Source organism: Lithobates pipiens, unplaced genomic scaffold (assembly GCF_037356315.1).
Source record: "Lithobates pipiens isolate NorthernLeopardFrog02 unplaced genomic scaffold, aLitPip1_a1.2 Scaffold_28, whole genome shotgun sequence".
Lineage (NCBI taxonomy): Eukaryota > Metazoa > Chordata > Amphibia > Anura > Ranidae > Lithobates > Lithobates pipiens.
The window spans coordinates 180,484,823-180,497,422 of NW_027507789.1; the positions used below are offsets into that span (position 1 = coordinate 180,484,823).

The 12,600-nt window shown below is 42.9% G+C and overlaps 1 protein-coding gene across 2 annotated transcripts in view; it reads right to left on the reverse strand.

Annotated features, from left to right (window-relative positions):
* The window catches only part of SGCA (sarcoglycan alpha), a 54,917-nt gene that overhangs the window by 19,602 nt on the left and 22,715 nt on the right, over positions 1-12,600 (reverse strand). For both annotated transcript variants that reach the window (XM_077460021.1, XM_077460022.1), the window contains exons 3-5: positions 11,798-11,946; positions 11,640-11,712; positions 5,074-5,272 (exon numbers count right to left, since the gene is read on the reverse strand). In XM_077460021.1, the coding sequence (XP_077316147.1) occupies positions 5,074-5,272; positions 11,640-11,712; positions 11,798-11,946 (421 nt within the window). The remainder of the gene's footprint in view (positions 1-5,073; positions 5,273-11,639; positions 11,713-11,797; positions 11,947-12,600) is intronic.

Below are 12,600 nucleotides of genomic sequence, written 5' to 3' on the forward strand. Positions count from 1 at the left end.
GAGGGATTTTGGTCCACTCTTCTCTAAATCCTTAAGGTTTCTTGGCTGTCGCTTTGGCAACTCGAAGTTTCAGCTCCCTCCATACATTTTCTATGGGATTAAGGTCTGGAGACTGGTTAGGCCACTCCATGACCTTAATGTGTTTCTTCTTGATCCTTGGCGGTATGTTTTGGGTCATTGTCATGCTGGAAGACCCATCCATGACCCATCTTCAGTGTTCTGGCTGAGGGAAGAAAGTTCTCATGCAAGATTTTACAATACATAGTCCATTGGCCTCTCAATGCAGCAAAGCCGGCCTGTACCTTTAGCAGAGAAACTGCACTAAAGCATCTTTCAAAATCTGTGCTTGACTGTAAGGATGGTGTCCTTAGGGTCATAGTCAGCATTTTTCAGAACACTGAAGATGGGTGGTGGATAGATCTTCCAACATGACAATGACCCAAAACATACCACCAAGGCAACATAGGAGTGGCTCAAGAAGAAGCACATTAAGGTCACGAGTGGCCTAGTCAGTCTCCAGACCTTAATCCTATTGAAAGTTTATGGAGGGAGCTAAAACAAAAAAAAGTTGCCAAGAGACAGCCAAGAAACCTTAAAGCGGTTTTGCACCTAAAATAAAAATATTAAAAGCCAGCAGCTACTAATATTGCAGCTGCTGACTTTTAATAAAATCACACTTACCTGTCCCAGGGTCCAGCGATGTCGGCGGCAGATGACGAGCGATCGTTCGTCTCGCTGCTGCCCCCGCCGCCATCCTCTGTCAGGGAATCGGGAAGTGAAGCATTACAGCTTCACTGCCCGGTTCCCTACTGCGCATGCGCGAGTCGCGCTGCGCGTTTCTTATGGTCCCCCGCTGTGTCTCTGGGAACTGTGTGTTTCCCAGAACACAACGGGGGGGGCGGGGCGTCTGCGGGGCGTCTGCGGTGGTCTGCGGCGGTCTGCCCGGAAGTGGGTGCAGATACCTGGATTATCCAGGTAACTGCACCCCCCTCCCCCCTGAAAGGTGCCGATTGTGGCACCGGAGGGGGGGAGGGATCAGATTAGCGGAACTTCCCCTTTAGGGTGAAGAACCGCTTTAAGGATTTAGAGAAGATCTATAAACGCTTGCGGACCAGCCGCTGCAGTTTAACTGTGGCAGGCTGCCTCTGCTGTGCAAAATCACATTATTGTACGTAATCTCGCGCGGCTTGGCTAGCTAGATCTCTGTGAGTCCGACCGCGGGTCCCACGGACTCAATGTCCATGGGTACACCCGCGATCATCTCATGGAGAGGGAGAACAGGGAGATGCTAATGTAAACAAGCATCTCGCCGTTCTCCCTGTGATCGGGAGCGGTGATCAGTGATGTGTCACACACAGCCCAGCCCACCCACAGTTAGAATCACTCCCTAGGGCACACTTAACCCCTACAGCACCACCTAGTGTTAAGCCCTTCACTGCCAGTCACATTTACACAGTAATCAGTGCATTTTTAATCGAACTGATCGCTGTATAAATGTGAATGGTCCCGAAATAGCGCCAAATGCGTCCGATGTGTCCGCCATAATGTCGCAGTCATGATAAAAATCGCTGATCGCCGCCATTACTAGTAAAAATAAATAAATAATAAAAATGCCATAAAACTATTCCTTATTTTGTAAACGCTATAATGTTTGCGCAAACCAATCAATAAATGCTTATTGTGATTCTTTTTAAACCAGAAATATGTAGAAGAATACGTAAACTGAGAAGAAACATTTTTTTTTATATATTTTTTGGGGAGATTTATTATAGCAAAAAGTAAAAAATAATGTGTTTTTTTTTTCAAAATTTACGCTCTTTTTTGTTTATAGCGCAAAAAATAAAAAACGCAGGGGTGATTAAATACCACCAAAAGAAAGCTATACTTGTGGGGAAAGAGGGACATCAATTTTGTTTGGGAGCCACGTCGCACGACCGCGCAATCGTCAGTGGCGCAGTGCCGAATCTCAAAAAGTGCTCTGGTCTTTGGCCAGCCAAATCCTCCGGGGCTGAAGTGGTTAAAGACGAGTGGAAAATCCCTCCTGAGATGTGTGTAAACCTGGTCACCAGCTATAAGAAACGTCTTACCTCTGTGCTTGCCAACAAGGGTTTCTCCATCAAGTACTAAGTGATGTTTTGCTTGGGGATCAAATACTTATTTTACTCACTGAACTGCAACTCAATTTATAACCTTTGTATAGTGTGATTTTTGTGGATTTTTGGTTGATATTCTGTTTCTATATCATTTAAAATACACCTATGATAAGAATTAATAGACCCTTAATTTCTTTGTAAGTGGGCAAACTTACAAAATCTGCAGGGGATCAAATAATTATTTTCCCCACTGTATACATATATATTATCTGTTTGCCGTTAAATATTGAATCCCTGACCGCAGATGGTCCTTGATTCCACCGCAGATATGGTAACAGACAAAATAAGAGGGTAATAGAGTAGGAGAATGCATTCGACTTAATCCTTCATCAACAACATCTGTCTGTGCGGCAATAATGTTTTTCAGTTTCCAGCAAGTAATCCTTTGCTGCATTGACCACCAGGAATACTAATTTTATAGTGAAGACTAGAAGGTTACTTTGCTTTTTTTTTATTATTGACAGTTAATGTAGAAATTCTATCTTTATTTTCTAGCAAATTTCATACTGTAATGCAGCATGGAAATAAATATTTTTTATATAATAATGTTGTATTATTATTATTATTATTATTATTATTATTAATAATAATAATAATAATAATAATAATAATTAGAATATATTATTAGTATTATTTTTAATATTAAGCATAATATCATTATAGTCATATATACTGTACATTTTAATATACAACATTGTATAATTGTATTATAATAATTATTATAATATAATTATATTATTATTATTATTGTTAATAATAAAATTATTTTATTATAATAATTACAATAAAATAATAATATAAATATTATATTATACAACATATCATTTTTACTGTAAAACTGTTTTAGTCGATTATATAGCAACAATATATTTAATTAAGGGAATGTTAAAGCACGGGCATTGGTCCTTGCTACTGAAAGGGATAACAGTGTATTGTCCTTGCTACACTTATACACACACAAGATATTGTAATACCAATTTTGGGTGAACGCCAATCAGCTGCCAGTAAGCTTTGCTTAGCGGGAGAAAAGCAGAGCATGCACAACTGCAAGACAGCAAGGCTAATCCCCAAGCTGTATATGAAATCAGTGAATTACTAATAAACCTTCTCCTGGTTACACCCCCTGCCCACTTTCCAGTACCATTCCTTTTAGAGAATACAGAATCCAGTATCATTTTGTGGTGATAAGTAATTTGTACGAAATTTAATAATGATAACAAGAAAAGCAGTAAAATTAATCTCCTGCAGCCAGCAACAATGGACCGCCCAGCAACATCAATAGACCCCCACCAGCAACAATGATAGATCCTTTTCAGCAACAACAGACCCCCAGCAACGATAGATCCCTGCAAGCGACAATAGACCCCTGGCAGCAGAAATAGATTTCTCAGCAGCCAGCATCAACAGACCCCTCTCTCAACAGTAGATCTCTCCCAGCAACAACTGACCGACCCCTCCAGCAATAGTAGATCCCCTACCAGCAATGATAGATCTCCCAGCAACCACAGCACCCTTCTGCCACTCGCAACAATAGAGCCTCCTGCAGCCAGGAACAATTGACCTTGGCACCTTTTGCCCACAAAGTGTAATGCTGGACTCCAGCCTTACCTTCAGTCGTGCACAAAAAAACAGACTCCTCTCTTGTACTGAAATCACTAACTGTTGTACTGATTTCACTGCACAGTGTGAGCCCACCGCATTACCTTGTTGGGGGTCATCCAGCATCATCAAGCCTTTTTCACCCAAGCTTCCCCTTTTGTTTCTTTCAATCATGGAGGCTCAGCATCACATGCTGGCATTACCCAGGGTGGTCTGCATGCACTCCTCCAGACTGAAATCCAGACATCTAGGCATTTTGATATTTGCATAACTCTTCCTAAGCCCACGTACACACGGTCGGAGATTTTGGCAACCAAATCCGTCGGATTTTGTCTGTCGGATTTAGTCCGACGGTTTGTGTCCGAAACTGTTGCATACACACACGGTCGGGCCAAGTTGTCTGATATAGCGGTTGCCAAGAACGCGGTGACGTAATTTCGTTACAATGGGACTACATTGAGGCTAATAGCCAATAGCTTTGATGTAGGAATTTGATCGGAGCATGCGTGGCACTTGGTTCGATCAAAATTCGCTACACATGATCGGATTAGGTCCGACCGGCCCAGTTGGTCGGGAAATATTTCCAACATGTTGGAAAATTGGGTCGGACGGAGATTCGGACGGAATCAGTCCGATGTATACCACACACAGTCGGATTATCTGACGACACGGTGCGACAGATTCTCCGACCGTGTGTACAAGGGCTAAGAATCAGCCCACTGATTGTATCAGGCCTGGGGGGGGGGGGATTACTGAGACTAAGTGATGTAATGTTTACAGGAATCCATGTACAGCAGCCTGCCAGCCCCTCTCATCAGCCATGAATAGCCTGCATTGCATAGAGATGCAAAGAGATCGAGTGATGACATCACAGTGTTTAAATAAAAGTTATGCAATGAAAACAGGTTTTATTATAAAATGTCATAAGTTTTAAAGGAAACCTGTATAGACAGTATATGAAGATTGCCATTGCTGACCTTCTAGTTGCCTGGCTGTTTCTGGCTACACATCAGTGTGTTTCAGGTTCAGAAAATATGAAATCCGTTATATCAGCATGACAAGACAACTAGCATTTTCAGAAGGAAAGGTTAACAATGGAAACCTACAACAGATATGTTTTCAATGCAAAGAGTATCTTCATTTCTCTATTACAGGTGGTTAATCATTTGAAATATGTCATCCAATCAACAACTAGAAGTCTTTTAGGAAAATGAATTCCATTTTAATAAAGACCCCCAGTTTTTTTGTTCACCTGAAAGTGTAAATCTCTTTAAGAGCAAATAAAATGGTTAGATGAGAAAAGTAGGAGCATATAACTTACCCCTCTTTACGTCCTGGAAGTGGGAGCGGCACCCTTCCTCCTTTGTCCAGTGCTGATGTGATATTAATGATAGACAGTCTCTGGGTGTTCCAAACCGTCTGCAGAGGAACCTGAAAGTTGTGCTGAGCTTCAGGAGGAAGCATCTCCTCCACGTCCATGTTTTCAACCAAAAACTCAGCTCGAAATGGGGGTGGCACATCTACGAACACAAGGGTTTCGAGGAAAATACATATAAAGATAACGAGCTAATCTGCCTCAATCATAAGATGTTACACCCAAAAAGAAAAGTATTTGGTAAGAAGAACCTGACAGACACATGGTAATTTCCTGAGCTGGGTTCATTACCAAAAAGTTGAGAAAGTAAAGTGACCTCACCCACCTCATGGTCAAATCTGGCTTTTTGAACCTTTTTTGCCGAAGAGAAACCCTTAAATGTTAAGGTCTCAGAGAACCCCTTCTAAAACAGATTCCTTAGGAGTCGTTGGTAAAATGCCTCTTACATTGATGTCCAGTTGGAAGAATTTCCCCCTAATAGTGGTGGTCAGAAGACCACCACTACCAAAATCTAAAATGATCATGGGTGTCATGCTGCTGGCTCTGCCAAGTGGCATTGGACCTAGAACTAGGGTGGCACCATCAAAGGGGAGATCAATCAGCCACAGCCCGAGGAAACCCTAGCAACCTCTGGAGGAACCCCCGGTTGAGAATGACTGCATTAGACTGAACCTAAGGATAATGCCACACTGATGATTCTGGCACTAGCATCTCTACCTAAGGATAATGCCACACTGATGATTCTGGCACTAGCATCTCTACCTAATGGACCAGCCATGAACTGATATCTTGCTGGTTCAGTGATGGAAATTAGGAAAGGCAAGTGGACTTTTAGCAATATGACATGGCCTTCAGGGTTAACTTTTAGGGTTAGATAATGTATAGGATTAAGGTGAGAGTAAATTAAACTTGTGCTAGGCAAAGCAACAAGTTTGCTTTATTAGTGACCCTCAAGCTGCTAACACTTATCTTTCCTTTACTTCTTCATCACTGTTCAGACAGCAGCAGCAAAGTGAGCTGTATGGATATAGGTCCCTATAGGGTTTACTTGTTGGAGTCTGATTAAGGGTTACCGTTGGATTAAGGGTGAAGTGTTAGGTTAGGTTAAGGGTTGGGTTTCAGGGAGATATGAAAGGGCAAGTGTTAGGCTGTGATTAAATGTTAAGGGTTCAACCCATCCTTGGGGGAGTTTTTTAAGCTGAACAATGGCTCTTCTTGGGCTCAATATGGGATCAAATATGCACATCATTGATACTCTGAGGGGCATTTTGCTCTTTTGAGGTCTTATGTAGGGAGAGAGGGGTCCAGAGTATGTGGAGATATATTTATTTTCAGCTGCGACATGCAGCGAGGGTTAAATTTGGGGGGGGGGGGGGAGGTGAGGTGTCCCTGGCAAATACTAAACTGGAGTCTGTTCTTTTGGATCCTGATCAAGATAAGTTATGCCCCGTACACACGAGCGGACTTTTCAACATCCAAAGTCCGAAGGACCGAGTCCGTCAGACTATCTGATCGTGTGTGGGCTGCAACGGACTTTTGATTCGCCAAAGTCTGACGGACTTTAGAAATGAAGCATGCTTCAAATTTTCCCGACGGAACTCCGCCGGACCCGGTCCCCTTCGAAAACTCCGCTCGTGTGTATGCTACTCCGACGGACTAAAACCGACGCTAGGGCAGCTATTGGCTACTGGCTATGAACTTCCTTATTCGAGTCCAGTCGTACGTCATCACGTTCGAATCCGTCGGAGTTTAGTGTGATTGTGTGTGGCCAAGTCCGTTCGGCCGAAAAGTCTGTCAGAACTCCGTCGGAATTCCAGCAGAACTCCGACGGAACTCCTTTGGAAGTCTGTCGGACTTAAGTCCGCTCGTGTGTACGGGGCATTAGTCTCTAGATGCTAAGTGGCCTTAGCTCCTTGTACTTTTAAATTGGTAGAGAGAGCCAGAAACCTTTGGTCTGCCATTGTACCGGAGTTGACGGAGGAGCAATGGAGGGAGGTGCTCCACACTTACCTCCCTATGGTAATTGTATCTACTGACAGAATGAGAAAGTGCACAAGCACGAAATGCGTCAAGAGAAGCCTATGTACTGCCGTCATTATCACCAGATCCTTGTGGCAGGAGTGGTGACTGAATATGTAAGTTCCTTTGGCCTTATTTGTTTATGCTGCAGCTTTTGTGCTTGATTTTAAATGAATTACTACACTATATGAGTATTATTTGGGCTCCCAATGGCTTTCTTTTACATAGTGCCTGAGTTTTCTGGGGACTACGTTCCTACCAACACACCAGAGCGAGATGTCTCTTTGTTTCAGAGTATGACCCAAAGGTGCATTATGGTTTAATATCTGGTGAGTGTACAGATTGGTGGAGGTGAACCTGTCTGACGAACTGTTCCTAAGCACATTGGTTAATGGTTATGGAATATTGGAACTTTATCTTATGCTGGCCAAGGTTCGCCATCACTGTGCTAGAAGGTTAATTGTATCCTGTCTAAATTGGCCCCAGTATGTGTATGTATGAATGTGAGTTATGGACCTTAGATTGTAAGCTCCTTGAGGGCAGGGGCTGATGTGAATGTACAATGTTTATGTGACACGCTGGATAAATTGATGGTGCTATATAAGTACCTGGAAGAAAGAAATGTACTCATGTGTTATATGCTGCCTTTGGATCTGTCCTTACCACTTAAGGACCGAGCCTCTTTCTGATAATTGTTGTTTACAAGTTAAAAATATATTTTTTTGCTAGAAAATTACTTAGAACCCCCAAACATTTTTTTTCTAACACCCTAGAGAATAAAATGGCGGTCGTTGCAATACTTTCTGTCACACCGTATTTGCGTAGCGGTCTTACAAGCGCACTTTTTTGGGAAAAAAATACACTTTTTTAAATTAAAAAATAAGACAACAGTAAACTTCAAAGACATGCTGGTAGGTTAATTGGATCCTGTCTAAATTGTCCCTAGTATATATGAATGTGAGTTAGGGACCTTAGATTGTAAGCTCCTTGAGGGTAGGGACTGATGTGAATGTACAATGTACCGTATATACTCGAGTATAGGCCGACCCGAATATAAGCCGAGGCCCCCAATTTACCCCCAAAAAAACTGGCAAACTTATTGACTCGTGTATAAGCCGAGGGTGAGACATGCCTGTCCATCCCTGTGTGTGTGTCCGTCCATCCCTGTGTGTCCGTCCATCCCTGTGTGTCCGTCCATCCCTGTGTGTCCGTCCATCCATCCCTGTGTGTGTGTGTGTCCATCCATCCATCCATCCCTGTGTGTGTGTGTCTCCATCCATCCATCCCTGTGTGTGTGTGTCTCCATCCATCCATCCATCCATCCCTGTGTGTGTGTGTCTCCATCCATCCATCCATCCATCCCTGTGTGTGTCTCCATCCATGTGTGTGTGTGTGTGTGTGTGTGTGTGTGTGTGTGTGTGTGTGTGTGTGTGTGTGTGTGTGTGTCCAGCCTACCTTTGTCCCGAGCCTCCGTCCCGTGCCTTGCCTCCTTGCCTCCGTCCCGTGCCGTGCCTTGCCTCCTTGCATCCGTCCCGTGTCGTGCCTTGCCTTGCCCCCGTCCCGTCCCGTGCCGTGCCGTGCCTTGCCTTGCCTCCGTCCCGTGCCCTCTTCGTCGGCGGCCATTGTAAAATTCAAAAGCTGCGCCGCCGCCTTCGCCTGTGATAGGCGGAACACTGAATTTCCCAGCAGCCTGTGTTCCGCCTATCACAGACGTCGTATCATCCTCGTCCGTAGTACGAGGATGATACGATGTCCGTGATAGGCGGAACACAGGCTGCTGGGAAATTCAGTGTTCCGCCTATCACAGGCGAAGGCGGAGCCGGAGGCGCGGCTTTTGAATAGAATGGCCGCTGTCTGTCTGCTCGACACGCTGATCGAGCGGGCAGACAGCGATGACTCGAGTATAAGCCGAGGGGGGCACTTTCAGCCTCAAAAAAGAGGCTGAAAATCTCGGCTTATACTCGAGTATATACGGTATATGTAAAGCGCTGCGTAAATTGACGGCGCTATATAAATACCTTAAATAAATAAAATAAAAATAAAATAAATAAATAAAATAAGTTAGCCCAATTTCTTATAGTGTGAAAGATAATGTTACGCCGAGTAAATTGATACCCAACATGTCACTCTTCAAAATTGAGCCCACTCATGGAATGGCGACAAACTTTTACCCTTAAAAATCTCCATAGGCGATGTTTTAAAAATTCTACAGGTTGCATGTTTTGAGTTACAGAGGTGGTCTAGAATTATTGCTCTTGCTCTACCGATCGCGGTGATACCTCACATGTGTGGTTTGAACACCGTTTTCATATGCGGCCACTACTCACGTATGCGTTCGCTTCTGCATGCGAGCTTGTCGGGATGGGGCGCGTTTAAAAAAAAAAAGAAATTTCTTATTTATTTTACCTTTTATTTTTTATTTTTACACTGTTTTTCAAAAACAAAATGGTGTCACTTTTATTCCTATTACAAGGAATGTAAACATACCTTGTAATAGAAAAAAAAGCATGACAGGACCTTTTAAATCTGAGATCTGGGGTCAAAAAGACCTCATATTTACACTAAAATGCAATAAACAAAAACAAAAAAAAATGTCCCTTTAAGAGCTATGGGCGTAAGTGACGTTTTGACGTTGCTTCCACCATGCAATGATATGAAGACAGGTGGGGGCCATCTTCCCCTAACCAGTCTCCATGTCAAGTCAGAAGAAGGATCCGATCACCTTCGCCGCTGCTGATGGCTCCGGTAAGTGGTGGAGGTCACCGGAGCACGGCAGGAGGGGGGGTCACCTCTCCCGATGCCGATAAATGTGATCTCGCGGAGAATACGCTGCAGAGACCACTTTTATCTGAAACCGGACCGCCGGCTGAAGAAGAGGATACCGGGGTTATGGCAGCTAGCTGCTGCCATAACAACGATACTCCTCTTCAAAGTAGCGACCTAAAACTGCGGCGGGTGGTCGGTAAGTGGTTAACCATGGGGAACATCATCATGTGATCAGGATCGCCCCCGATGTTTAACCCCTTCCCAGCCAGTGTCATCGGTACAGTGACAGTGCATATTTTTAGCACTGATCACTGTATTAGGCCTCATGCACACTGGACTTTTTATAGGGGCTGTTTTTGGCTTCAGGCATTTTTAGCTGCTGCCATAACAACGATACTCCTCTTCAAAGTACCGACGTATAATGACGGTGGGCGGTCCGGAAGTGGTTAAAGTGGATATAAACCAGATTCATGAAATTTGACCTAAGCACATATATCTGTAGCATTATCTAATCTCTCTTCAAAGTCCTAAGTCCCGTGTCTTTCTGCTGCTCCGTTCTTCTATTATCAGCATGATACCTTCTGACGAGTTCCTAGACAACCAAGATAAAACCAGCCTGAAATTTGCTATAAATAAATTAGCAGAGAGCTGGTCTATTCACAGCACATTCCTTCCTTCCTCTGCCTATGGAGGGGGTAGGGGGGGGGGCTTTGTGTGCCTTTCCTCCAATCAGCTGTCACACAGTGTATGCCAAGAATCCACTACTAGTGATGAACAGGAAGAAAACATTTCTAACACAATGTGCACATTCTAAAGTATTAAGAAAGCTGAAGACAGCAGATACACATGTAAAACTTATATAGGGAGATTTGTTTCATATCTGTGTATCATCTGAGGCTGTTCACTTCACTGGGAATGTGAGGGTTTACATCCACTTTAATTACTTGAAATTGCTTTTTTGCTATCTGGCAATAGAAAGTTCTTTATAATTGTCAATGGTTAATTTAGGTTGTTAGATTTTGTTTTATTTATTTTGGGTATAAGCTGTTAATGCCTTTAGATCCATATTTACATGCTTCTCACCATCAAGCATCAAGAATTTCTGTCCCAAGATCTACTTCAAAAGCACCCTCCCACCATACTGGTACCCAAAATCACTACTTTACCAGTGAGACATCTGTACACAGATGTCCTCCATATCAGAAGCCTATTGAGCTCGCCATCTGTAGCTGACTAACACAACTCTGTCATCTGCTTAGTATATCATATAGCCTATGCTGTAGTTGACTAATTAGCCATGTTAGACTATTACAACCAGTACTAGTATTCTACTACTTCCTGTTACTACAGGGGAAGTGGATGCCAATATCACAAAGCAATATTGTTATATAGTTTCAGAAAGAAAAAGGGTGTTCTCAATTAGGATAGTGCAAGATAAGGCAATGGCAAAGCTCCAATACTGCCATTTGAAATAATATCATCTGAAGTAGCCAAGGTACAATTGGTGATTTAGTTGAATGATATCCCTGCAAACTCCATTCTTCCCAATGCTCTCTTTTGATGCAGGCACTCCAGAGAACATGAAAAGATGGGGGACAAAGCACAGCTGCGTATAGATATTGTATAGCCTTGGACAGATGCATATTCTTCGGGACTCTGAAACACCCAATTACTATATGACATGCTACTGTTGGCTTACACATGCAAGAGTACTACAAACCGCCTACCTTCAGCAGAACGGATATGGAAAATGATTTTTTCTCGAAGCATTTCATATTTGTGTCTATTATACACTGTGATCTAAAAAAAAAATAGATAAAAACAATTTAGATGACCATTTTATATGGGCTGTGAAGAAGATACCATTCTACAAATATAAACATACCTCTATGACTTGTTTCCCTGGGGTGGTTGGGGAACCATACAGATATCCACTGTGCCATGGGGAGCGCTGGGTATAACGCAGCCACCCAGGCAAGTCTGGGAACCCTTCCAAATTAGCATGGAAGGAGATAGGTTGAGTTTGTTCATTACCTGGAGATGGAGAACACAACATTGGGTAGAAGAAGAATCTCATGTGTCTATAAAAATATGATTTTTTTTAATGTAAGTGGTTCAAATGTAAACTTTAACCTTGGGCATTGCGTTTGCAGATTTTATTGTATCCAACTCTAATGCCTTGTATACACGGTCGGAAATTCCGACGGAAAAGATCCTATCGGATTATATTGTCGGAAAATCCGATCTTGTGTGGGCTCTATCGGAATTTTTCTGTCGGGAATTCAGACGGAAAAAATCTGAGAGCAGGATCTCAAATTTTCTAAACAAAAAAATCTGATCGGACTTTTTCCGATCATTTGTAGAGAATTCCCATTGGACAAAGTGTCACGCATGCTCAAATCTAAATTACGAGACCAAAGCTATTGGCTACTAGCCTCAAGGTAGTCCCGTTGTAATGAAAGGAACGTCATCACGTTCCGAACGATCGTATTTTCCGACAACTTTGTCCGACCATGTGTATGCAACACCAGTTTAGGACAAAATCCATCTTAAAAAATCCGACGGATTTTGTGGTCAGAAAGTCCAACCATGTGTATGGGGCATAACTATGTATGGTCAGGTGTATTAAATACCCAATGCTTAAACATGTACTTTGCCCATTTTAGACAAAATAATAAGTTTACTTTG